The following is a 23838-nucleotide window of genomic DNA, read 5'->3' on the forward strand; positions in this document are numbered from 1 at the left end:
CATCTTCGGCACCCCAAGTCCAATCTATTCTTTTTCTTAGTTCATTCTTCATCATCTTTAGGCGGTCAGCACCCTTGTGGCAGTCTGCACGCATCTCACAGATCTTCCTCTCCTCTGCCCTCTACAGTTCATTCCACACAGGAGCCAGGCGAGGTTTTTAAGAACACAGATTCTTCGCTCCTTAACATCCATGCCTCAAAGGTCCCTTGGCTTTTGGGGTGTTTAGAAGTCTAGCCCAAGAGCTAAGTAGGCACTGGAGGAAGAGAAGGAAGAAGACAGCCACGGGGCTGGCCGCCGTCGTGGTCCATGCCGGCAATCCGCTCTTAAACCCAGTAACAGAAGGCTGCGACCAGAGGATGGAGAGTTATAACCCAGTCTAAGCTACAGAGCAAGAAAGACGCTGTCAAAAAAAAAACCCCAAAAACAAACAAACAGAAAACAACAGGGGGAGGAGTTAGGCAAAGAAAAATCCGCGACGCTAAAGAGGGCGGGGCTACTCTCTAACCCCTCCCCTGTCTAGGCGGCAGCCCTTTTCGGCCTTGGAACCTTTTTCCTCCACCAGCAGTGAGGGAAGTTTTCCGTTGTACCTTCCGGCGGCGTCGGCCCTATTTCCCGTGCTGCACTGCGGGCCTTTCTCTTTCTCTTCCGGTCCCAGGCGCTGCGGAAGCCGCAGCTTACCGTGAGTGTTGGCCTTACGGCATCCAAAGCCATCCGTGACTACAGGGTGGCGGAGCGTCGCGGGGTATGCGACGCGGGTCGCAGGAAGGACAGGGCGGGCAGCTGCTTGGCTATGGGGCGAAGAGATTGCCGGGCGGGGGTGGTGCCCGGTCGTCCTCTGGGAATGGATGGATGGGAAAGCCGCCCCTGGGGCCGGCAAACTTGGTTTAAGGACCTCATTGCTCGAGTTTGGAGGTAGGGTCGCGTTTTGTGAGTTCGGCCAGGCTAGTGGATGTCGTAAATCGATAGCGTTTGCTGCAGCTTTTTTCTGGTTTCTTCGTGTTACACCAGTTTTCAGGGCGGCAGAGGTGTCCCAGTCTGGGGAACCCCAGAACTTATCTCATGTCTTTCCTGCAGGTGCAGACATGGCCAAGTCCAAGAACCACACCACACACAACCAGTGTAAGTTCCTTGGGCTCCAGCTGGTGCTTGTACCCTAGCAAGGATTGGTTTAGGGTTGCCAGATCAGAGCTGAAGGGAGGACAGGTCTTCCTTCAGGTGAGCCTGAAGCTGATGGTGGGGTTTTTTTCTTGGTTTTTTGGTTTTTCGAGTTTCTCTGTGTAGCCCTGCCTGTCCTGGAACTCACTCAGAAATCTGCCTCTGCCTCCCAAGTGCTGGGATCAAAGGCGTGCGCCACCACTTCCCGGCCTGCTGATGGTGTATTTAGCTATTTTTAAGATTACAAATTTGGGAGCCAGGAACCCGCTTAAGAAGCCCACAGTGCTTTGCACTCTATCCTTAGTGTATTCTCAAAAGGACTATGACAATCATGATGTCGGTTAGGTGATCTTATTAGAAAATACCTCATTTTTTGATCTGTAAATATTGTTATCCTACAGCCCGCAAATGGCACAGAAATGGCATCAAGAAACCCCGGTCACAAAGATACGAATCTCTTAAGGGGGTGAGTGAATACAGTGGATCATAAAATATCCCTTGGCTCCAGGTTACAGTCTAGGGCCTGTTGTAAGTCAAGGCTCCTCTTTCACCACCCGTGTGTGTGTGTGTATGTATGTTTCTCCCTGTGGTCCTGGCTGTCCTGAAACTAACTCACTGTGTAGACCAAGCTGGCTTCAAACTCAAATCTGCTCAGGAGCACTGAGATTAAAGGTGTTGCCTAGCTCCCCTGGTGGCTCTTACCGCCCTTTTATATGATAGTTGCTTGGTACCTTCTGTTCCTTTCTCTCCCCTGCCAGATTTCACAGAAAAGCTTTTCTTGACCTTCCCAGTTCCTGGTGTAACTTGCTCCTGAGAACAGAACTGCTTCTCTTGTGCATGGAGTAGTTCTGTGTATTGGGTACCTTATAGTCTGCTTCTAAACCATTTAGTTGTATATTCGATCACACCCAGTACTAAACTGGGGATAACTGTGCCTCTGCCTAGTCTGTTTGCTGCCTGTAACCTCTCTCATGTGAATCTGATGGACTAGGTTTGGTATCTGACACTCTGAGCTGAGGTAGGGAGGGTGGTCCTAGGAGAGTCTCAAGAAATAGCTGGATATCTGTAAGTTCACACCCTCCAACTTTTTCATGGTTAGGGTTAACTTACTGCTGTTATACAGTATCATTTTGTGGACAGGGGCTGGAGGAAATGAAGTGGGGGTGTTATATGCTACCCCATATATCTTTTCTATTTTCCAGGTTGACCCCAAGTTCCTGAGGAACATGCGCTTTGCCAAGAAGCACAACAAGAAAGGCCTGAAGAAGATGCAGGCCAACAATGCAAAGGCAGTGAGTGCACGAGCAGAGGCCATCAAGGCCCTGGTGAAGCCTCAGGTCACCAAGCCCAAGATGCCAAAGGGCCCCAGCTGCAAACTCAGCCGCCTGGCTTTCATCGCTCACCCCAAGCTTGGGAAGCGGATTCGAAGCTACATGGCCAAGGGTCGTAGGCTCTGCCAACCAAAGCCCAAGGTTCAAACCAAGGCAGAGGCCAAAGCTCCAGCTAAGGCCCAGGCCAAAGCTCCAGCCCAGGCTCCTAAAGGTGCCCAGGCCCCTGTGAAGGCCCCATAGAAAAGGCTCCTGCCAGTGTGAAGACAGATGGACTGCCATGACACACCTACCCACACACTATTTGCAGATGACCAGTGTCCTAAGCTGTTTTTACAAATAAACTCAAGGCAAGATCTGTTAGCTTGTGTCTGTTGTCATAGGATGGGGGTGGAGTTGCTGCCCTCTGGTGGGGGCAACAGTTCAGCCTTGGACGGAGGGGGTTGCAGCTATGGGGAGAATAGTCTTCTTTAGGGATGAAAGGTTGTAGCCCTGAGGTAGGGTCCTGGACTAAAAGAGAGGAGCTTAGTAAACAGAATGGTTGCCTCTGAAGGGAGCTGAGGCCTTAGCCTGCTCTCCAGCTATGTTCTCCTCTGACAGGCTGGGGGGGGGGCGGCACCACCTTATCCCTGGTAGCATGCCATGGCTCTAGGTGGGGTGCACATAGGCTGAAGGTCAGGACAACCTGTGGACTGTCCTGAGGAGTCAGACTAGCTTGACAGCAAGGGCCTATCTGCTGAAGCAACTGGGCAGCCCTGGACTTGACAGATGTATAGCTTTCCAGAGTACAAAGATTGCAGCTGTGATGTGAACCACAATTCCCAAGTTCTGGTAAGACTAAAGGTCTTAGTCTTTAGAGCAACCAGTAAATGACTGGTGTTTCTGGGGCACTCTTGAATAGGATGGATCCTTTCCTGAGTACAAGTAGCCTTCAGGACTAACCTTTCTTAACCCATGATAGGGTGGCTCTGAGGTGTGTTAGTGGTATTGCTACCCATGTATGAAAATTGAATGCATGGCTAGGGAGAGCAGGAGAGGCAGCCCTGCAGCTGTGAGAAAAACAGTCCCTTTAGGGAGCTCTGCTCTGATGGGGAGCCACAGCTCTAGTACATAATGTTGGGACCTTTGTGCAAAGACTAGCAAGGTTCAATGTGTGAGCGGTTCAAAGCCCTGGCCCCTTACTATGAGCAGGGATCATTAAAAACACCCAGTGGGCCATGGTGACCCGTGTCTTTAATCCCAGCACTTGGGAGGCAGAGGCAGGTGGATTTCTGAGTTCGAGGCCAGCCTGGTCTACAGAGTGAGTTCTAGGACAGCCAGGAACTGGAGCCCTGGAACTGATAACACTTGGGGATGGCCTGCCCTATTTTCTAGAAAATCAATGTACCACTTCTCCAGACCCTCAGTATCCACTTAGGATGGGAACAGTATTTTGACCTTGCAGATCAGAACTATGCTGGGTTTATGACTCGGGAACTAGGGCCTTCAGCCGGGCCCAGATGTGTGGTACTACTGAATGATGTGCCAGGCCAAAAGGTATAAAGTGGTTTTGGAGAGTAAGAAAGGTCCCAAAGTTCAAGGCCAGCCTGGTCTACAGAGTGAGTTCCAGGACAGCCAGGGCTACACAGAGAAACCCTGTCTCAACAAAAAAGGTCCCAAAATCAGGCTCAATTTTCCTATCTGAAATGGAGATAAGTCCCCAGAGAAACCTCTACTCCATGATTGTCCACAGTATAAAAAACATACCATCTCACATTGGCTTTATTACTGGGCAAGGGAAACATCCTTGGCAATGGTAGGGCTGAGAGCTACAAGAGTTGGAAGCCCCAGGGCTCAGCTTTCACCAGGTAGAGCGGGCACACTGGCAAGTGCGGAGAGTAGGCGTGTATATATGTCAACCCCACGTAGAAACACGGCCTCATGCAGCCGTTCATTATGGTCATGTAGCAGCACGGGTGTGCGGTTCATGGGCGAGAAGCCCAGAGCTGGGATCCCCACCTGCAGGGGTGATAGAGCTGTTAGGAGAAAGGCAGCCTTCAGACTCCCCGCAGCCTGGTACTGCCCTGAGTGAGTATTAGCTCACCGCTCGGATATAACGGCTGTCAGTGGCAGCAGGAAAGATCTCTGGCTCCAGCTTGAGGTTCCTGAAGGAAAAGGGCCTGGTAAATGGGGAGGAAGGCAGGGGAGAAACTGGCACAGGACAGTGGGAAAGCTTGGAGACAACAGGGAGGAGAGGTTCTGAGATGTGGGCTATCAGAAGAGGGCTGGTCAGTGCTCACATTTCTTTGCAGGCCCCGCTGAAAGCTGCCCACCAGGGATCTGATTCATCAGTGGGTGTCATTCGAGGCTCTGTAAACTTCTGGAGAAGGGGAGGGATGACAAAGACCAGGACATGGGGCTTTGCTTCTCACACAATGTGCTATGCTTGACACAGGGCACACCCTCCCACCTACCAGGTTTCCCCAGGGCCAGGACAGCCCCAGGTCCTCTTCCAGTCCTTCCAATGCCCTAGGTCTGGGTCTTTCCTCATTCTCATCTACTTCACTCTATCCTTCAGATCTGAGCCCAAATGTTTGCTGCTCTGGCACCCTGGGCCTCAGACCAGCAGAAAACATATTCTCTGAATACATGGTCCTACTTTCCTGTACCACATGTGGGTACAATCACATAATCATATCACAGTAATTTTTCTTTCTCTCTCTTTCTTTCAAAACATGGCTTCTCTACAAAGCCCTGGCTGTCCTGAAACTCGGGATGTAGACCACACTGGCTTCAAACTCACAAGAGATCTGCCTACCTCTGCCTCTCAAGTGCTGGAATTAAAAGCATGAGACACCACATCTTGTCTTTGCCTTGTATTGCTTTCTAATACAGGGTCTCAGCTGGCCTTGAGCTCACTATGTGGCCAAGGCTGGCCTTGATCTCTTACTTCCACCTCTGAGTACGTATAGGCATATGCTACGTTCCTACTTTAGGAGGTGCTGGGGGATCAAACCAAGGGCTTCATGCATGCTAGGCAAGTGCTCTACCAACTGAGCCACACTCCAAATCTCCTATCAGAGGATTCACACATGCCTCCCTGCTCCATGCTGCAGTGAATATGAGGCAAGACCCCCACTTCATCCCTTACCATTCAGAATGGTCTCTACAGCTACTGCTTACTGGATAAATAAAGCATCTCTTATGGCTAAGGAATCAGCCAGATATATGCACAGGTTCTACATAAGCCCGGACTTAGTGAGCTCATATTCCTGTAGCCCTGATGCTCCCTCAGCATAGGTCCCAAGTCAATACCTGAGCAAACTCAAAGGTGACCCCCTCTCCCGCTTCCTGGCACCAACTCTGCAGCTGCTTCTCGAAGGCCTGAAGGAAGGGGTATGATCTGAGGCTCTAGGACAGGATGGAGAACCCAGGCTCTCTCCCTCAAACCTGGTGGAGCTGGCTGGCACCTTCATGTCTACATCTGGTGCCACTCGGAAGTCAAAGCTGGCACTCATAGTAGCAGGTACGACATTATAGGCCACACCACCTTCAAGCTTAGTCAGATTCACCGAAGTCACAGCCCCTTCCTTCAGGTGAGGGTTTGCCTGCAGCCTGCATCGGGTAGAAGAGGAAGAGGGGGAGGCAGAGAACATTGCAGATAAAAGAAGGTAGCACAAGTCTTGCACAGTCTTCCAGAGCCACCCCCTCACCCCACCCCCTTCCTAGGCTGCCTTTACCTCTGCCTTTCCTTCTCCCGGAATGCCAAGATGGAGCTTATAACCTTATGCTAGGAGAGTATAAGGTGAGGTGTAAGAAAGGCCTTGGGATAGAGCCTCCCGAATGCCCGGTCTCCCCATGGGCCACACACCAACTTCTCTGCTGCTGTATCCTCAATGAAGCGTGAGGCATGGCCTGGCTTCCCAGTGCTGGTCACCCGTACCCCTAGGAAGAAGAGAGTTATCAGCATGAGGGAGCTGGGAACACATTCTGAACCCTGGGCCCATGGCCTAGAGCAGGATCCTGACAAAAGTCAAGAGCTTGTCCTCAGAACCCAGGAAGCTAAAAGTCTGGGTGCCTCAGGCGTCAATTTCTGAGAGCCCCTGTGCTGTGCTCTTTCTGGCTGACTTTGCACCTGGCTAGGAAAGGCCACTGAGGGGTGAGGTGAAGCCACTCCTTAACTAGAAGTAAGCAGGTAAAGCTGCACAGCATGAGAAAGGGTGGCGCACAGTAGGACTGGTTGCTTTGGTCAGCTGACCTGGGGGACGGCTACAGGGAAGGAGGCAGCAAATGGCACGCCTCTCTCCCAAACCCATACTCACACCAAGGACTCCGCTCACTATAAAAGACGGTGAAGGCATCAGTGGGGTTCGCCAGGCCTGAGGGAGAAAGTAGGTATACAGGGCAGAGTGACTCAGCTTCCCTTAGCCTCCCTACATCTGGGAGAGGCTGGCCAACCTGCTCACCCTCATCCAGAGCAAAGCCTGCCCGCAGAGCCTGGAACTCAGGCCTCTTCACAAACAACTCCATCCCCTTGTGACCTCCGACCTCCTCGTCTGTAAAAGTGTCAAGGGATGTGATGTGAGATCCCTCCTAACACACCTTCCTTCCATGCCCCGCCCCAAGCCACTCCTACCAGGCACAAAGGTCATATGGATGGTTCGAGGGAAGCGGTGGCCCTCGCTCTTCAGCCTCCTCACAGCCTCCAGGTACCTAAGGGCCAGAGGCTAAGTGCTCAGGGTGTGCATGGTATAGTCTTGTGCCCTAGACACTTCCCTGCCAGGTATTTCAGGGACTCCAGAAAACTCTCTGCCCTCTTCTGGGCCTGTTTCCCCATCTATAAATGGTCATGGCAGCCATTTCTGCTTTAGATAGAAAGTCAAGATGATCCTTGCTTGGCTTAGGGTTTTTCAACACATTTCTGTGCTCTTGCTGAATCCAGAGGCCAGCAGGGGTCTGGGAATGGAGGATACTCACTGGATGCTAACACTCTTCATGTCCTGGGCGCCCCTAGCATAGATGTAGCCCTCGGAATCCTTGAAGGCTTCAAAGGGGTCGTGATGCCAATGTTCCTGGGTGCATAGGTGGGAAGAGAGGCCCACCACAGAATTGAAAAGATGAGAGAGAAAGAAGGCCAGAAACCCCAGCTACCTGATTTCCATCCCCGATTTGTCTCCTGCCATCACCCCCTCCCTAGCACAGAACCCCTCCTGGTCAAAGGCTGCTTACATGGAGCCATGCCATATGAATGTTAAAGAGTCAGTGGTGGATAAGCTGGGCATAGTGGCACACGCCTTTAATCCCAGCACTAGGGAGGGAGAAGCAGGTGGATCTTTGAGTTTGAGGCTATCCTGGTCAGTGAGTTCCTGGTTAGCCAGAGCTACATAGTGAGATCCTGTCTCAAGGAAAAACAAAACTAAACTAAACAAATCAAAACAGGAGTCAGTGGCGAGATCTGCACCATGGGTCCCTGGGGAATCCTGAAGTCTACACTGTGTCTGTCCTCCAGGCTTGCACACATCCCCCCATACACACCTTGAAGACAGGTACCACATCTGTGTGGGAGTTTAGCAAGATAGAGGGGAGTGACGGGTTGGTGCCTGGCCAGGTCAGCACAGTGATCACATAGCCAGGCACCACCTGCAGAGTCAAGATAGAAAGCAGTCAACACCAGCTGACAAGGTGTCCCCAACTCATGGCCCCACCCTGCTCAAGGCCCTAGGCTCACCTCTATTTTCTGACAGCTCAGACCCAGCTGGCGCGCTCTCTCCTCAAGGAAGGTGATGGCGCCTCCTGGAAACACAGAGAGCCTTGGCACTGCTTTTGCTGGTACCCACCAGCCCAGGCAGCCCAGGGATGTAGATCTGCTTTCCAAAACACAATTTCAAATCTCTCAAAACATCTGCATCTGTGTCCACGAGGAACACGATTTCTTGGCTGATCAAAGACCCTCTGTGACGGTCAGGTGTTATCTCTCTTAAAGATAGAGAAGTCAGAGATAAAGAGACTCACCTAAAGTCTCTCAGCTTGTAAGTCTTACAACAGGACTTGGACCCATGCCCAAGATTCCTAGCCACTAAGCCAGATTCCCTAAGGGCTGTGGCCTTTGTATAACTTTGGTAGTGTTAGGCCAGGGGTGGTTCCCTGTCTCCCCACACCACTCTGGCCTTTGAAGAGTGAGGTGAAGCCACGCCTTCTTAAACTAGCTGCAAGGCGTAACCATTCGAAGCTGCACAGCATAGAGAAAGGGTGGGTGCACAGTGGGACGCGTTGCCTTGGTCAGCTGACCTAGGGGATGGCTACAGAAAGGGAGGCAGCAGAAACAGCAGAGTCGGGGTCCACTGGGTGGCAGGTGTTGAAGGTAATGTACAGCATATTCCCAGCCCTTGAGGCTCCCTCACAGGCCCTAAAACCCTGCATTCTCACCATAGTCTGGATTGGGCTGCACAGTGCAGATGCGCAGGTACTGGCGGAAGAGCGTCACGGAGGGGTGCTCAGAGTCAGGACCCTTGGTGGTCATGGCGCCGCTTGCTGGCTTGGGTAAATTGAATAGTTAATTACTACTCCACCCCCAGAAGTTGGGGCCCGGTGGTTTGCACCTAAACTCTGGCCTTTTCAATGCTGTTCCTACGGAGAGGAGGATACTTTGGTTTGCCTTCCTCATTCTGTGCCAGGCCATGTGCTTCTTTCTAAACATTTCCTCATTCAATCCTCAAAAGAGTGCCTGGAAGTAAGTTTGATCCTCCGAGTGCTCACTTGACACAAGAGAAAGCTGAGGTACAGAGCCAGCTTAAGAGGAGAACTTGGTTTGAATGAGACATTGACTCCCTATACCCTCCTCAAAATATTTCTCCCAAAAGCCGGGCTTTTATGCCACAGAGCCACGGAGCCCCATACTCCTCAATCCCTCCTTAAGGTCCTCCAACCTTGCTCTCTTCAGGTCTCAGTCCTGCGTTCTCCTCTCTCAGGGCCCTCTTGAGACTGTGGCCGGAACTCAGGGTCCACCGAGGTCGCAATCTCAAAACCGCCCGGGGCCGCCCACCACGTGGCCAGGGCGGAGTGGAGGGGCGGAGACCGAAGACTATAGGGCTGTCCCAGATCCTGGAGCGGAGCCCGCACCGATGTCCCAGCCAGGCTCTGCGTGGGGCCTGCGCCGGGTAATTAGAAGCTTGTATCTGAGATCCAGCCCCTGGGTCCTCCTCACTGAGGCCAGCTCCGCCCTCCAGACACTCCGCCTTGGAGCCTGGACCGCAAGGCCAGGATGGTCCCGCCCCCAGGGACCCTCCTCCCCTTGCAGCCTCCGGATAGGGCGAGGAAAGAGGGCGGGGCCTGGCGCTAAAAGTCACCGCAGCGGCGGGGTACTCATCTGTTATCTAGGTGTCCGCCTGCAAAATGCATCCTGTCCTCTCTGCGGTTTCTTGCCTCCATTCCTCAGGGAGCCCCCACCCAGTCCCAGATTGCCATACTCTTCCTGTAGTGAGGTTTTTTAGTGTCTGCCCTCCTCATTCCGTGAGTTCCAGGACGCTGGTGAGCCCATGAGGTTCTAACCCTGGCCAGGCAGAGTAGGCGTCTGGGCAAGGTGCCATAACCATAAATGAAATATAAATACCCGGATGGGAGAACGTGTGACTATGTCCACGAGTTTCTGTGTGGCCAAATCTGTGTAACGGTGGATAGAACGGTATGTGTGACATTATTAATCTGAGACCGTGGAGGTGCAGAGCATCATGTACAATCGTGACACCTCTCAGTATGGGAGATGGGGAAAGAGAACCTTGGCTGACCCTACAGCGAACTCTAAGCTCTTCTGCCTCCAGCTGAGAGAGAAACAGAGGCACAACTGTTTCTCTGGCCACCCGCAAGCAATTTGTAACTGTAGCTGCCCACTTGTGCACCTACCTAGCTGTCCTTTGTACTCCCAGAAAGTTCTGCCCTCTGTTCCAGAGGCCGAGCCAGCTCTGGGAGGGACAAGGGGCAGGAGACTTCAACCCTGGAACCAAGGGAGGAGACGGGTAGGATCAAGGAGGGGCTCATCCCACCCTTGGGGTTGAAGTCTCTGGCTGTTGACCCTTAATAAGGAAGCAAGCAGGTTTGGTGGCTCAACAGCAGTTTTATTTATTTATTTATTTTTTCTTCGAGACAGGGTTTCTCTGTATCTTGGCTGTCCTGGAACTCATTCTGTAGACCAGGCTGGCCTTGAACTCAGAAATCCACCTTCCTCTGCCTCCCAAGTGCTGGGATTAAAGGTGTCTGCCACCACTGCCTGGCAGCAGTTTTAATTCTTAAACTAGGCTCCATCTCCACCTTCATGTACTCTGCCTTACCTTCACTAAGTGCAGTTGGGAAGTGACCTCTATTCTGCACGGTCCCCAGTGGGACCGAAGCCCCAGTAACTCACCTTCCTCCTCCTTCAATCCTGTTACCCATATTCAACCCCACAATCATTCCCCTGTTAGATACTGTGGTCATGCCATTTTACAGAGGAGGAAACTGAGGCACAGAGAGCACAGATTATGAGGAAGTACTACACTCTCTCTTAGACTCCCAGGAGCACCGCCTCCAGCCTCCCAGTCCCAGCACAGCTGCAGTCTTGCTTCCCACTCCCAGCTTCCCCACACAGCCAGGAAACACAACGGCACTCTCCAGACAAGACAAAAAGGCTTTTCTTTATTGTGCCTGTGAAATGAAATACAAAAGTCCTGGCTAGGCTTGATTCTCTGTCTCCCAATCCCAGCCAGGGACTGCCACCCTGGAAGAGGAGAGGGGGGAGGGGGTGTAGACTCTTCGAGGTTGGTCCTGGGAAGTGAGTCCATTCAAGGCAGATGGCCGAGGAAGGCAAGAAGGGCGAGGTGGAAGGCTTCCGGCTTGTGGAGGTAGCAGGCATGGCCTGCATTGTGCAGCTTCACCACAGAGTGGTTGGGCAGGTAGCGGAGTTGCTGAAGTGACTCTTGAGCCAAGGTGTGGTCCAGTTCCCCATACAGGATAAGAGTTGGGGTCTGTAGGGCAAGGCCAGAACTTGGTGATTGTGGGGCTTGGTGAGGACCCAACCCACAAGCTATTCCTTTATGGAACCTTGTCCCACATTCTACTTCTTCCACAAGACTGTAGGGGCGAATCCTCTAAGACCCCCCCATCATACACACCCCAACACCCCATTCATACACACACACCACACACACACACACAAACACACACACACACACACAGGCCAGGGACAGAGAACTTTGCAGATCATTGTCTGAGTACCTTCACAGCCTTGAATTGTTCCTGTGCGTAATTCTGGGTGGAGGTGGGCGCAATGGGCACAAATCCATGTAGCTGGTGGTGGCTTCGCATCAAGAAGGGTAGGGCATAGCTGCCACTCAGTGAGGGGCTCACCAACACAGTATTCTGCACCCGTAGGTCCCGGAGCACTCTCTCCAGCAACTCAACTCGGCCTGCCTCTGTGCTCACCTCCTTTGAAGGAGCTGAATTCCCAAAACCTGGGAACAGCAGCAGGCACTACCTCAGAAGAGCTGCACAGTGCGCAGGACTTCCTGCCCATCGCAGTGGGAGAAAGAGAGGAGGACATAGCACATTCTACCCCAGCTAATTGCAGAAGCAAGTTTTTATAATGTAACAGGTCCACTAAAAACACCATGATTCTAGCAGGTGAGAAGGCTCACTGGGTAAAAAGCACTGGCTGCACATATCTGGACAACTAGAATCTGATCCCTGGAATCCATATGGTGAAAGGAGAACATGTCTCAGGTAAGCTAGCTCTTAAGCTGATAACACCCAGTATTAGAAGAGATGAGGAGTGGATACCTACAAGGATAAATCTATTATGTAGCCTTTCTGTTTATCAAAAGTATATCCCCTGCCTGTAGTGACAATTCTGGAATTGTCGTTTCTTTTAAAAACTCAGAAATAATATAAGAATGTTTTTTGTTTTAATCTCAGGTATGCCGGTATGGGGCTGCTCTGGACTGTCCGTAATAGCTGACTATGACTTGCCTCGTGCTTTATCAGAGGCGTGGTTTTGCCATCTGAGCTGCAGACAGTTTCTGTGATTGTGTGATGTTTGAAATTCTGGGACCTTTTCAGAGGGTATATAAAAGATAGAGGCCGGATATATGGGATTGGTGGTTGGTGGTCATTCAGGGAGGTTGGTTGAGGCTTGTTAGTAGTTGTGCTCAAAGACAAGAAACAAGAAAGAAGTTAGATTCACAGATCTCTCTCTCCTCCTTTCCCTCCTATCTAGTTAGAGGGTGGGTACAACCAGAGGGATAAATGGTGGGAAAAAGAAGAATCTACAAAGTATCAAAGACCAGCTATATATGACCCACTAATTATACTTGATTGTTAGAGAAACTATTGCCCTATGTTTTTTGTTGCTGGTTCCCCCACCTCCCCCCTCCCCCAACCAGCAAGGTTTCTCTTTGTATCCCTGGTTGTCCTGGAACTCACTTTATAGACCAAACTGGCCTCAAACTCAGAGATACCTGTCTCTGCCTCCTGAGTGCTGGAGGCATGTGTCACCATGCCCAGCTCTCCTTATAGTTAATGAAAAATGTCCAGAGAGGTTTGGGTTCCATGTTTGAGTGTTTCAGGTGACAATGACAATGCTAGATCTACTAAATGAGGAATGTTAATACAAACCTGTCCATGCCTCCCATGGCTCACACTGCAGCATTAACAACAGAGACGGAAGTCTAGAGGACCAGGCTTGGCCTACAGTCATGATGTAGCCAAGAAAATTAAGGTGTAACTATATTCATTATGCTTTCAGGATGCTAATACTCCCAAACTCCATATACAGCCTGCACGTTGTTTGTGCCTGGTCTCTCTGTCTCTGTATAGGTAGGTTGAGCATAGGACCTTGCACATACTAGGCAAAAACTCTACCATTGAATTATATTTCCAGGCCTTTTTTATTTTGAGGCAGGGTCTCTACGAAATTGCCAGGCTATCCTTGAACTCACTGTATAGTCTAGGCAGCCCTTAAATCTGGAATTCTTCTGCTTCAGCCTCCTGAGTAGCTGGGATTACAGGTCTGTGCTACCAGGTCCATGTGTGTGTTATCCCTATGCATGGAAATATTTGAAAGTGGGGGGGGAGCTGTCACTCTTAGCTGTTTAGAGGAGAAACATCAGTGGCATTGGTTCCTAAAGACTTCACTTTAAAAAATCGATTTTATTTTTAATTTATATATGTATCCCTGTGTGTAGGTTTGTGCATGAATTCAAGTCCTCTCAGAATCCAGAAGAGGGCATTGGATCCCCTGGAGCTAGAATTACAGGTTGTTGTGAGCTGCCTGACATGGGTATTAGAAAACAACTCAAATCCTCTGCAGGAAAGCAAGCTTATGCTCAACAGTGGAGCCCTCTCTCTAGTCCCTAGGCCACTCCCATCCCCTCAGCCCCCATCCCCCCAACCCCCCATCCCTCACACGGTCCATTTTAAAAGAGAAGAATGATATCTTGGGGCTAGGAATGTAGCTTAGTAGGTGAGTGTCTGCCTAGCATTCTTGAGGCCCTGGGTTCAATCCACAGTACTAGAAACAACAACAAACCCAGAGAAAAGCATAGTCCACGTGTAAAGTTAAGAAGAATCAAGGTTGGTGAGGTTGCTTAGTGAGTGGGTAACGGGGCCTGCTACCAAGGTTGACAATCTGAGTTTGATCCTTATAACATAAGGTAGAAGGAGAGGACCGATTCTAACAAGGTATCTGCCCCTAATGGGAAAAAAAAAAAAAAAAAAAAAGCCACAAAATTTACAGTCACAAAAGGCACAGGGAAATCCTCTCTGATGGGTTGCTCAAGAAACGAATAACTTTTGTTTCCTCTGTGTCATGCAGTAAGTAACTCACAGTGTAGTTTTCAAGGTAGAAAATAAAAACAGGCTTTTATTGTGGTGCTTTCTCGTGACCTGCAACTGGTTTTGTCCAGACATGGGGACCCGCATGCCCCTGCTTTGCCACCCCTCCAATTCTCCCTTCTGGTGACTATTCCCTCTTTCCTACAGCAGCCTGCTCTTTCTATACTTGAATGTGGGGGCACTCACCTGGAAGGTCGATGGCCACGGCCCGGTAGCCCCCCTTTGACAGCAGCTGAAGCGTGCCCAGCTGCTCCCATGTGTGGGAATTAAATGCTTTTCCATGGAGAAACACGACTTCTGCCCTGCAGATACATGGGGAAACATGTGGTATGGGACCTAGGCAGCCAGTGTCTTTTTTTTTCTTCCCAGGTGTCTTTCACTGCCCTCCCAGGCTCTGAGCCCCACGAGTTGGACTGGGGTCCCTCCATTAAACCCTTGAGTAAACCATTCACCTGTGTGCCTGCTGGATGGGCAGCACCTCCCGGTAAAAGATGTGAGAGTTGCCTTTGGTGAGACCGGTCAGGACTGTGACATTAGGGCCTCTCCGGAGTTTCGAAGTCTGCTCGGGTGGGCCAGGCAACCCGACATAAAGTAGGAACATGAGCAGCAGGCCCAGACCCAGCAGGGCTGCCTGGTACCGGCTCATGAATTTCTGTACCACACAGCCTGAAAAAGAAAAAGAAGGAAGAGATAGGCTGAGGCTGAGGAAGACTTGTAGTCCTCTTCCCTTCTCTTGCCCTGAAAGAATGTCTGGATGCTCATACCCACCTACTTCTCAGGCTAGGGCAAAGGCCTGAGACACCCCACTATAAGAAGTGCAGGAAGCCGGGCGGTGGTGGCGCTCGCCTTTAATCCCAGCACTTGGGAGGCAGAGGCAGGCGGATTTTTGAGTTCGAGGCCAGCCTGGTCTACAGAGTGAGTTCCAGGGCAGCCAGGGCTATACAGAGAAACCCTGTCTCGAAAAACAAAAAACAAAACAAAACAAAACAAAAAGAAGTGCAGGAGAGAAAAAAAAGAAGTGCAGGAGAGGTCCCTCATATTTAATGGCCACCATCATCACTGTGTTAGCTAAACCAGCTCTTCTGGCTGTAGCCTCCATGCTTGAGTCTCTACACTAAGCACTCAGAGGCCACAGAAAACACAGAGAACAGATATGATGATAGGTCTCTGACACAAAAGAATCCAGGCTCACAGGTGAATTCTCTGTGGCAGCGGGAGCCGGGGAACCGGGACCCGGGGCTGGTTTCCTAAACACCAGATCATGTGTGTTCTGGAAGAAAACACTGTGTTGGCAGGAGCTGGTTGAACTGCAGACTCAGTGGTGGATGGAGTTGTGGAGGCTGCTAAAGTGTGCAGAGAGACCTCTACTGAGGGCCTGCCTGTCTTTCCTCACAATGAATAAACTGCTAAAACCAGAACATGCTGTACAATAGGAAGGGATAGTTCATGGTCGCCCCAGCCATTGTGGGCCAGTTCACAGAGAATGTTGGGTATAATGCTGAGGTGAGAGACGGTGAGGGCTGGGAGGACTGGGAGGGGAAGCATGAAGGCCACAGAAAAGAATATTCCCCACCCCTCCACCATGGACTCCTCCAATAGGGAGGCTTTATCAGCCCAGAGGGCTAAACTCACGCAGAACAGGTGGTCTTGGTTTGAGAATTCCCCTCTGCCTTGATTTGGTGGGGATAGGGTGTACTGTCATCATTTACTGAGCCTAAGATGAATGTGCTTGTCTTACTCTGGGATTCTGGATGCATCTTTACTGAGTGTAAACAAAGTGTGTGTGGTAGGGCTAGGAGCTGGAGCCCACCTGGGGCCACACCGACCTCAGTGGAACTCTTCTGGAGGCCTCACTCCCTAGCTCCGAAGTCAGGCAGTGTGTGGGCTGCAGCAGATCCTCCAGTGCTTGTGGAAAATCAGGAGCCAGGTGGAGAAAGAGCACACTCTTCTTCCTAACCTGGAGCAGCCAAGGATGCCTGTCTCCAACGCAGCCACTTTAGCTCAGGTTCCCAAGAGGTGGAGCATCCTGATGGACCACCCTTAGTGTCCCGTGCTTCTTTCAGGATGAAGGGGTGAGGTTTCACTCGTTGCCATGGCAACCTGGGTGCCCAAGACTAGACAACTGTAGGGGTTCTGATGCAGACCACTCTACAGGTGGAGGAGGTTGGAGTTAAACTGTGCTTGTTCTGGTTACTGAATTGCCCCTCTACCACGGCACCCGGGTGTACACACACTCAAACAGACCCAAGAACCTTGCTTCCACACAATTTTTAAGAAGCTATCCCCTAAATGTACTGCAACCTCTTTGCACCCCCATATGCAGTCAGACTCTTACGGCAACATCCACAAAGTCCCATGCATGGATGTGTTAATGGTCTACTCCAAGATCAAAATATTCCATGCTTCAGAGGAGCTCCTGAAGCCAGGAGGGGAACAACCAGAAATTAGCTTCAAGAACTCCCTGAAAGTGGCAAGATTCACTAGGGTAAACCACAAAAGTTGAGAACCCCTCTGCCACCAAATAAAGCTAAGCTGCAAAGAAGACTTGGAGAGCACACCAGCTCCCTGAAGAAGCAGAAACCAGTTGAGCTGCCTACAAGAGGCAGACACCAGTTGAGGAACTTGGAAAAGACACGCTCCAACCAGTCGAGCTGCCTGCTGGCTGTGCAGGGTTTTCCACAATTTGAGAACTGTCACCGATACTTTGGACTTTGGTAATGGAGCTGTCTTTGAGTCCTTTCTGCTCCCGTAAGTAATCCCTTATCTATATTTCTGTAAGTAACCCCAATAAAAATAATTGGTTCATCAAGTTGGACTTTGGTGGTATCCGTACTGTGGTCTGCCATGGGCTTCCTATCTGGTATAAGTAGACATGTGTTTTCTCTCCCCAGGAGACAACACATTTTCCTATTCTGTGACAGGAAAAAAAAAAAAGTTCTGTTATCAGGAAGGCATAGAGATTGACTCATAGTATTTTAAAACCATATGTAAGTCAGGCATGGTGGCCCATGGCTTTAAATCACAGTACTCAGGAGACAGAGGCAGTAGGATTTCTGTGAATTTGAGGCCAGCCTGGTCTACATAGGAGTTCCAGGTCAGCCAGGGTCACATAAAGAAACACTGTCTAAAAAAAAAAAAAAAACAAAAAAAACAAAACAAAACAAAAAAAAAACTCCTACACAGGCATGGAAGTTTGATACTCAGGACCCATAGAGTGAAAGAAAAGAAACAATTCCCAAAACTGTCCTCTGACCTCCATACACATCCCGGCTAAATAAATAAAACATTAAAAGAGGAAGAGTTACAGGTTAAAGCACTTGCTGCCAAGCCTGACAATCTGACTTTAATCCTTGGAATTCACAGCGGTGGAAGGATGGATTCCAGCAAGTCTGGACTTGACTCACTATGTGCCCCCACCAATATAAATAAATGTTTAAACAAAGGAAAAAGATCTAGGAAAAACAGACTACTAGCAAGCAAGGACCTGGCGGGTAGGCAGGGGAAGAAACGCACCAGCTGAGGGACACACATAAACCTTCGGGAATACACACAGTCAGATGCAGAGATAAACACAGAAAAAAAGACATGCAAGCAGGCATGCAGACCGGAAAACACTACCCCTGACAACCCCCACCCTCACCCCCGCCAAAGCGAAGAGAAGCACTTATACCTAGACCTCAAAAACACACAGACATTCGGGTGCACAGGAGCACAGGAGCACAGGAACCTGTACACATGTTGCCCGGCGCTTGCGCCTTCCGAAGGACTCTGCCCCAAGCGGCAGGGATAAGGATGGCTGATCCCGGGACAACCTGCGGGCCTCCTTCCCTGGGGACACTCACCGCACGGACAGGAGTGACCATGAGGGCTCCGGTGAGGCGGGGCTCGGGCTAGGCGGAGCCAACTGTCAAACAGCCTAGCGGATGTGGCACAACCTCCTCCTTGGCGGGCCAAAGTCCAGCCACCCAGGCGCGCTTGCGCAGTACGCAGCTGCAGGCCAAGCCTGGTTACCAGGGAAGGATGCAGGGCGGTACCCTAAAGCACCGAGGCCCGCCCCTCTCAGCCCAGATTTTCTGAATTGTTATTGGCTGGAGGCCTGAGAGCTTATGAAGAGCCACCCGGTTCATCAATTTTCGCAGGTTTGTTTGCAAAGTGGGGTTTAGGAAAGACCCACTGTATAAGGATGTCATGGAACTTAAACACAAGTCAAGCCTTAGAAGAGTTCTTGGCACCGAGCTCTACAAACAAAACGTAAATGCCAGATGATGTTACTGTCATGCAGCAGCTCCAGGCTTCTGACCAAGCATTTTCTTTACGCGCCCCATTCCCCTGCCAGGTCAGAGCTTGAGGTGTCTAACTCTAGTCTGCTCAGGATATTTATACCTGCGATCGACGTTTGGTGTGTCCCAGGTTCAGGCCTCTGTGTTGCAACCAGACCTTGGGGCAAGGAGGCCATGAAGGGAGCAAAAGATTCACTACTCATTGGTACCCCGCCAAGTTTGGCATTAACCAGATTCATTCTACAGGCTCAGAAAAGACTCTGATGCTACCTGGCTGGACTTTGGTGGAGCCTTTCACTCAGATCTGAAGGATGTCAGCTTTATGACAGGTGCACAACTCCTCTTGTACTGTCCTGACTCCGGGATGAGGAATGGGATTGGGGGGGCGGGGGGCGGCGGACAGCAAAGATACCAGAAATAGCTTTCGCCCTTAAGTCAAGCCATTTCCGTGTGGGGCAGATCGCTGAGGGTTTCGAGATCTTCAACCCTGCTTTTGGTGCACATGGGCGTGGAGGTGGGCTTGGGAAAACAGGTTCGTTCAAAGAACGAAGGGTTAAAGGCACAGACGAACCTAGTGGCAGCTTGTTACCAAGAGAGGGCGCCTGGAACGCTTAGGCCTGTCCCCACCTCCTGCCCAGCCCCTTTCCTATTTCTCTCCCCACTCGCCAACAGCACACGCCATTCTGCGGAAGACCACGCACATTTCCAGGTACCACCCTGCACACTCGACTCTCTCTTTGCGTCTCCACTCAGAACCCACCTGCCCCAAGTCTTCTCATCTCCGCTCTCCAGGTCACCTCTTTCTCTGGGCTACCTCTCCTGCCCGTGCTTCCTCCAGATAGACTCAGGGATCCGGAACTGTGGCCAGTGAACCGAGGGAGCCTTGGCAGCGCCGGTGACCGCAGCGTCAACTGGTTGAGCTCCAGCGGCTAGCACGCTGAGCACCCTGCGTCCCTGGCAGTCAGAAACTCCAAAGTCCTTGCTGACCCGTGCATGTGTTTCTGCTTCTGGAAAAAGGGCCTTCATCCCAAACAAACTTGGTCTCCTGCCTATATTACTAGTTCTCCCACAGTACATTAGTGCAGGTTTAGATGAGGCAAACAGGACAGTATTTATCCTTGATTGAGCACTTACTGTCCTAGGCATGTATAAGTTTTTCCCCTCATGTACAGCTTTTTTTTTTTTTTTTTTTTTTTGGTTTTTCGAGACAGGGTTTCTCTGTGTAGCCCTGGCTGTCCTGGAACTCACTCGGTAGACCAGGCTAGCCTCGAACTCAGAAATCCGCCTGCCTCTGCCTCCCAAGTGCTGGGATTAAAGGCGTGCGCCACCACCGCCCGGCTACAGCTTCATTTAATGTCTATGAGCTAGTACTGAATAGTCTCATATACCAGTTTTTACTGGTGGAGATCACCCTGATTCGTTTGTTTGTTTGTTTGTTTTGTTTTTCGAGACAGGGTTTCTCTGTGTAGCCCTGACTGTCCTGGAACTCACTCTGTAGACCAGGCTGGCCTCGAACTCAGAAATCCGCCTGCCTCTGCCTTTCAAGTACTGAGTGAGACTAAAGGTGTGCACCACCACTGCCCAGCAGTGTTCTTAAATTCTTAAGTGACATTTGTAATTCTGCCATGTTTCTGTTAAGACAGTTAAAGCCCAACATCAAACAACCAAGTGTAAGTGGCAGAAATAATAATACCTGCTTTTCCTGACCTTAATTCAGATCCTAGAGACCTGGTAGTCACCTAACTGCTTCCTGCTGCTCGCAGGTGGAGATTCCTTCATTCCTCACCAGCCTGGCTTTGAACTGCAGACACATCCATCACCTTCCGGCATGGCTAGTGTGGATCAGCTTGAAGGCACCATCCAGGTGCAGGGCCAGAGCCTCTTCTTCAGAGAGGTCCGGCCTGGCAATGGGCAGGCTGTTCGCTTCTCTGTGCTGCTGTTGCATGGTATCCGCTTCTCCTCTGAGACTTGGCAGAACCTGGGTACTCTGCATAAGCTGGCCGAGGCTGGCTACAGGGCTGTGGCCATTGATCTGCCAGGTACTTCTGGGGTAGGGCTTCTGGGCCAGGGTTGGGAAATACTTGATGGAGAACGAAAGGATTTAGCCAGTCTGGGCCCTGAGCTTGACAGAGTTAGGAAGCTAGACCTTTGAACTTGTCAGGTCTTGCTCTACAAGGGTCAATACACTGTTCAGCTGCTTTTCACTAGTACTGGGCCTGTGTTCTGATGCCTCTGGGCTCACTTCCCTTCCCTCATCTGTAATGGTAGGTACCACACTGCTGCTGGGGACTGTCCCTAGTGAGCACAGAAGGAGGTCATTGTGTGAATGTATTAGCTAGTACTTGACCAGCAGTAGAGGGTGCCCAGCTGACTGGAAGCAAAGTACCTGGATAGAACCATATTCACAGTCTGGTGATAGCACTAACAATGGGTCTTCCAGAACCTTGGGAAGCATGGCAGGGCCTGATGGATGGCCCAGTACCTGGTCACCTATTTGTAAGCAGAGTCTTGGGGCCGGGGGGGGGGGGGAACTGGAGGAGGTGGGAACACCTTCCAGATTGCTTGACATAACCTGAATCACCAGGCCCTACCACTTTTAGTGTCTGGTGAGGAATTGGAGACATAGCCTATCTGACAGGATCTAATCCCCTCAAGGGCTAGAGCTGATACAGTTTCAGGTTTCAAGGGCAGATTTCCAGCCTGACCAGGCTTGCTTCCAACAGTGGGTTGGGCTGAGCTGGTGAAGATCTACACTAATGTTGGGGGGGTTGGGGTGGGGCGACTGGTAGGTCCTACTGCAGGAGCACTCTCCTCAGCTATAATCCTCCAGCATCCTGGCTGGTGTCAAGTCAGGGTTGATGCCTTTTAAACAGTTAATTTGCACAACTTTAAATGGCAGGAACATTCCTTATCCCTTTGAAACAGAGGGGGAACTGCAACTGAGGAGGCCTGAGAGGCCTCACCTATGGTCATCGATAGAGTAAACAGAGACCTGGGACTCAGACCAGCCCTCATAGACTTCAGAGCTTCATTCTTTTCAGGACACTGTTAGTACAAACATAAACATGGAAAGAATTATTTCATTCTCCCCACAGATATAATCCACTGGGCTGTGGGATTGAATGAATTCAATCTACTGGGTATTACATGAACCTGGGCAGGGATCGGAGCAAGGGGCCCTTCCCATTCATTGCCCTTGTCTCTCCTACACCCGAAACCCTGCAGGTCTTGGGCGATCTAAGGAAGCAGCAGCTCCTGCCTCTACTGGGGAACTGGCCCCTGGCAGCTTCCTAGCTGCTGTGGTGGATGCCTTGGAGCTGGGACCCCCAGTTGTGATCAGTCCATCATTAAGTGGCATGTATGCACTGCCCTTCCTCGTGGCCCCTGGGTCCCAACTCCGGGGCTATGTACCAGTGGCTCCCATCTGCACAGACAAAATCAATGCTGCTGACTACGCCAGTGTGAAGGTACTGTGTGTGTGTGTGTGTCACTGAGATGGTATCTCAGGAACAAGACAGGGTCCATCCCTGGGCCTTCTTCATTTGGGAGCTGGGTAACCAATGGGGTGGTTTCTGGGGAGACCCCTTTCGGTTGACTTATCAGATGACTATGCCAACACCTGTATAAAGCTGTATAAAGTACAAGCTCATGTCTCCACCCACCTGATCAGCTTTGTCTCAGGAGGGTAGGAAGAGACTAAAGAGGTTGGTGAGGCCTGAAGCTAACCTTTAGAAGGTGGGCTGGTGCGACAAACCTCCAATTCTGTCCTCCTTTCCTTCCTCTCAGACTCCAGCTCTCATTGTATATGGAGACCAGGACCTCATGGGCTCCTCCAGCTTCCAACACCTGAAGCAGCTGCCCAACCACAGAGTGCTGGTCATGGAAGGGGCAGGGCATCCCTGTTACTTGGACCAGCCTGATGCGTGGCATAAGGGGCTGCTGGATTTCCTGCAAGGGCTGGCATGAGACTCAGGCCTGCTGACAGGGGGCAAACTGCCTGCTCTAGCACCTCTTGCTGTCTTCTCCTGGTCTCTTGGCTTCTGCCTCACCTGCAACAGGTCTGTCTATACATCTGTCTGGGTTCCTGTCATTTCTGTTTTTCTCTTGCAGCGACAGATCAGATCAAGGAGGTAAAATCAAGTGGGGAAAGCCTTGAATTCCAGGGGAGAACTCTGAGTGTGGGTAATCCATGAGCTGCTCCTTGGCTTCTTGCTTGGCTCTCACTTCTGCCTTTACTTTCTGATCCATCTCCTTCTTCAGCTGTTCTGCAAAACAGCCATTCCTTCTGCTCCCCTGGTCTTGGACCACAGACAACATAAGGGTATGCTTGTTTAGATCCATCCCACACCCAAACAGAAACTTTCCCTTGGGAGCCGCACAGGGGTCCACATGACTGGACCAACACCACTTTCTTGTGCAGCTTTGAATCACATGCTTGCACAGGTATGTGTGCAGATCCCTGAAGGAGGGAGTCTTTGTAAGAGATCCACTTGTCAGGATAAAAATGTGGCCACCCCTAGATTTCTCTTACCTATCCGTTGCAACTGGTCCCAGACCAGAATTGCTTCCTCAGAAGGGGAGGTGCACCCCTTCTTCTTGGGGGATTGGGGGGCTGCACAACTCCCCAGGCCATCAAGCACTAATCTTCTCAGCTGAGCCTATTTCCTGCTCTGAGGTTTGGGAGTGGGATGGGGAGACCGACTTCGGAGGTCTCTGAAATAAAGTGATACAATCAGACCTCACGTGCTTTTGCTGTCTGCGGCGCGCCGCCCCTCCCCCTTCCTCTTGGGACTGCCACTGTGGACTCCTCCCCCACCCTGGCGGGACCAGATGGTCCCCCTGCCCTTTGTCCACTAGGCCAGATGGAGGGAAAGGGAGATTGGATTCCCCTCCCCACCCACACACATCCAGGTGCCAAGAGACTCAGCTGAGGGGGGAGGTGTAGGTCAGTGGGACCCGCATGAGCCGATTACCGAAAGGGGGAGAATATCTGCTCGGAGATGGGGGAAGGGCAAGCTCAATTACCCCACCCCACCCCTACACAAACACACACAAACCTATCCCGTTCCTAGTAAAGGAGTTAGTGGCACTCTGACCCTTACAACCCTAGCTACAAAAGGAATTTATTTGGCAGTAGATCACGGCAAGGATCACGGGACAGGTTGCTTAAGGGCCACACGGCTCTCAGGCCCCTCCTCCAGTTGGTCGGGTAGCCTCTCCGGGGAGGACCAGGGCGG

The 23838-nt window shown here is 51.1% G+C and overlaps 4 protein-coding genes across 12 annotated transcripts; 2 read left to right on the forward strand and 2 right to left on the reverse strand.

Annotated features, from left to right (window-relative positions):
* Positions 1-629: 629 nt before the first annotated feature.
* Positions 630-2841, forward strand: Rpl29 (ribosomal protein L29). 3 transcript variants are annotated; one of them, XM_034483872.2, is made up of 4 exons: positions 630-742; positions 1075-1119; positions 1557-1621; positions 2358-2841. In XM_034483872.2, the coding sequence occupies exons 2-4, from the start codon at positions 1083-1085 to the stop codon at positions 2724-2726; spliced, it is 471 nt and encodes a 156-aa protein (XP_034339763.1). In that variant the 5' UTR covers positions 630-742; positions 1075-1082; the 3' UTR covers positions 2727-2841. The 3 variants fall into 3 exon arrangements, with proteins under 3 accessions (XP_034339763.1, XP_034339764.1, XP_076773633.1); XM_034483873.2 differs by having other exon boundaries at positions 665-679; XM_076917518.1 differs by lacking the exon at positions 630-742 and adding an exon at positions 831-912.
* Positions 2842-4226: 1385 nt separating this feature from the next.
* On the reverse strand, positions 4227-9639 carry Acy1 (aminoacylase 1). Of its 2 annotated transcripts, none has more exons than XM_034483859.2 (15): positions 9389-9639; positions 8889-8993; positions 8191-8255; positions 7998-8102; positions 7440-7534; positions 7099-7175; positions 6929-7018; positions 6785-6841; positions 6334-6407; positions 6203-6252; positions 5933-6077; positions 5778-5846; positions 4763-4842; positions 4567-4627; positions 4227-4481 (listed from the first exon to the last, which is right to left on the reverse strand). In XM_034483859.2, the coding sequence occupies exons 2-15, from the start codon at positions 8980-8982 to the stop codon at positions 4317-4319; spliced, it is 1227 nt and encodes a 408-aa protein (XP_034339750.1). In that variant the 5' UTR covers positions 8983-8993; positions 9389-9639; the 3' UTR covers positions 4227-4316. The 2 variants fall into 2 exon arrangements, with proteins under 2 accessions (XP_034339750.1, XP_034339749.1); XM_034483858.2 differs by having other exon boundaries at positions 8889-8997; positions 9389-9638.
* A 1464-nt stretch (positions 9640-11103) lies between these two features.
* Positions 11104-19619, reverse strand: Abhd14a (abhydrolase domain containing 14A). 4 transcript variants are annotated; one of them, XM_034483864.2, is made up of 5 exons: positions 19362-19619; positions 14774-14987; positions 14508-14623; positions 11709-11944; positions 11104-11458 (listed from the first exon to the last, which is right to left on the reverse strand). In XM_034483864.2, the coding sequence occupies exons 1-5, from the start codon at positions 19378-19380 to the stop codon at positions 11276-11278; spliced, it is 768 nt and encodes a 255-aa protein (XP_034339755.1). In that variant the 5' UTR covers positions 19381-19619; the 3' UTR covers positions 11104-11275. The 4 variants fall into 4 exon arrangements, with proteins under 4 accessions (XP_034339755.1, XP_034339756.1, XP_076773630.1 ...); XM_034483865.2 differs by lacking the exon at positions 19362-19619 and adding an exon at positions 18164-18325; XM_076917515.1 differs by lacking the exon at positions 19362-19619 and adding an exon at positions 18049-18193.
* Abhd14b (abhydrolase domain containing 14B) lies at positions 18907-23338 on the forward strand. 3 transcript variants are annotated; one of them, XM_076917517.1, is made up of 4 exons: positions 18907-18930; positions 20365-20640; positions 21827-22068; positions 22388-23338. In XM_076917517.1, the coding sequence occupies exons 1-4, from the start codon at positions 18924-18926 to the stop codon at positions 22565-22567; spliced, it is 705 nt and encodes a 234-aa protein (XP_076773632.1). In that variant the 5' UTR covers positions 18907-18923; the 3' UTR covers positions 22568-23338. The 3 variants fall into 3 exon arrangements, with proteins under 3 accessions (XP_076773632.1, XP_034339761.1, XP_034339762.1); XM_034483870.2 differs by lacking the exon at positions 18907-18930 and adding an exon at positions 19161-19310; XM_034483871.2 differs by lacking the exon at positions 18907-18930 and adding an exon at positions 19250-19310 and having other exon boundaries at positions 20319-20640.
* Positions 23339-23838: the final 500 nt, after the last annotated feature.

This window comes from Arvicanthis niloticus, chromosome 21, assembly GCF_011762505.2.
Source record: "Arvicanthis niloticus isolate mArvNil1 chromosome 21, mArvNil1.pat.X, whole genome shotgun sequence".
Lineage (NCBI taxonomy): Eukaryota > Metazoa > Chordata > Mammalia > Rodentia > Muridae > Arvicanthis > Arvicanthis niloticus.

Excerpts from the sequence above, each read along its gene's own strand:
- Rpl29 (XM_076917518.1), top strand. The coding sequence starts at position 846 with ATGGATGGGAAAGCCGCCCCTGGGGCCGGCAAACTTGGTTTAAGGACC. Across the intron at positions 913-1,074 it reads CTCATTGCTCGAGTTTGGAG|GTGCAGACATGGCCAAGTCC; the intron begins GTAGGGTCGCGT and ends TCTTTCCTGCAG. Across the intron at positions 1,622-2,357 it reads GATACGAATCTCTTAAGGGG|GTTGACCCCAAGTTCCTGAG; the intron begins GTGAGTGAATAC and ends TCTATTTTCCAG.
- Acy1 (XM_034483859.2), bottom strand. The coding sequence starts at position 8,982 with ATGACCACCAAGGGTCCTGACTCTGAGCACCCCTCCGTGACGCTCTTC. Across the intron at positions 6,842-6,928 it reads AGGCTTTGCTCTGGATGAGG|GCCTGGCGAACCCCACTGAT; the intron begins GTGAGCAGGTTG and ends TTTCTCCCTCAG. Across the intron at positions 4,628-4,762 it reads AGCGGGGCCTGCAAAGAAAT|GAACCTCAAGCTGGAGCCAG; the intron begins GTGAGCACTGAC and ends CTTTTCCTTCAG.
- Abhd14a (XM_076917515.1), bottom strand. The coding sequence starts at position 18,184 with ATGGTCACTCCTGTCCGTGCGGTGAGTGTCCCCAGGGAAGGAGGCCCG. Across the intron at positions 14,988-18,048 it reads GCCGGGCAACATGTGTACAG|GCTGTGTGGTACAGAAATTC; the intron begins GTTCCTGTGCTC and ends TTTCTTTTTCAG. Across the intron at positions 11,945-14,507 it reads CGTGGCCATCGACCTTCCAG|GTTTTGGGAATTCAGCTCCT; the intron begins GTGAGTGCCCCC and ends TGCTGTTCCCAG.
- Abhd14b (XM_076917517.1), top strand. Across the intron at positions 20,641-21,826 it reads TGTGGCCATTGATCTGCCAG|GTCTTGGGCGATCTAAGGAA; the intron begins GTACTTCTGGGG and ends GAAACCCTGCAG. Across the intron at positions 22,069-22,387 it reads CTGACTACGCCAGTGTGAAG|ACTCCAGCTCTCATTGTATA; the intron begins GTACTGTGTGTG and ends CCTTCCTCTCAG.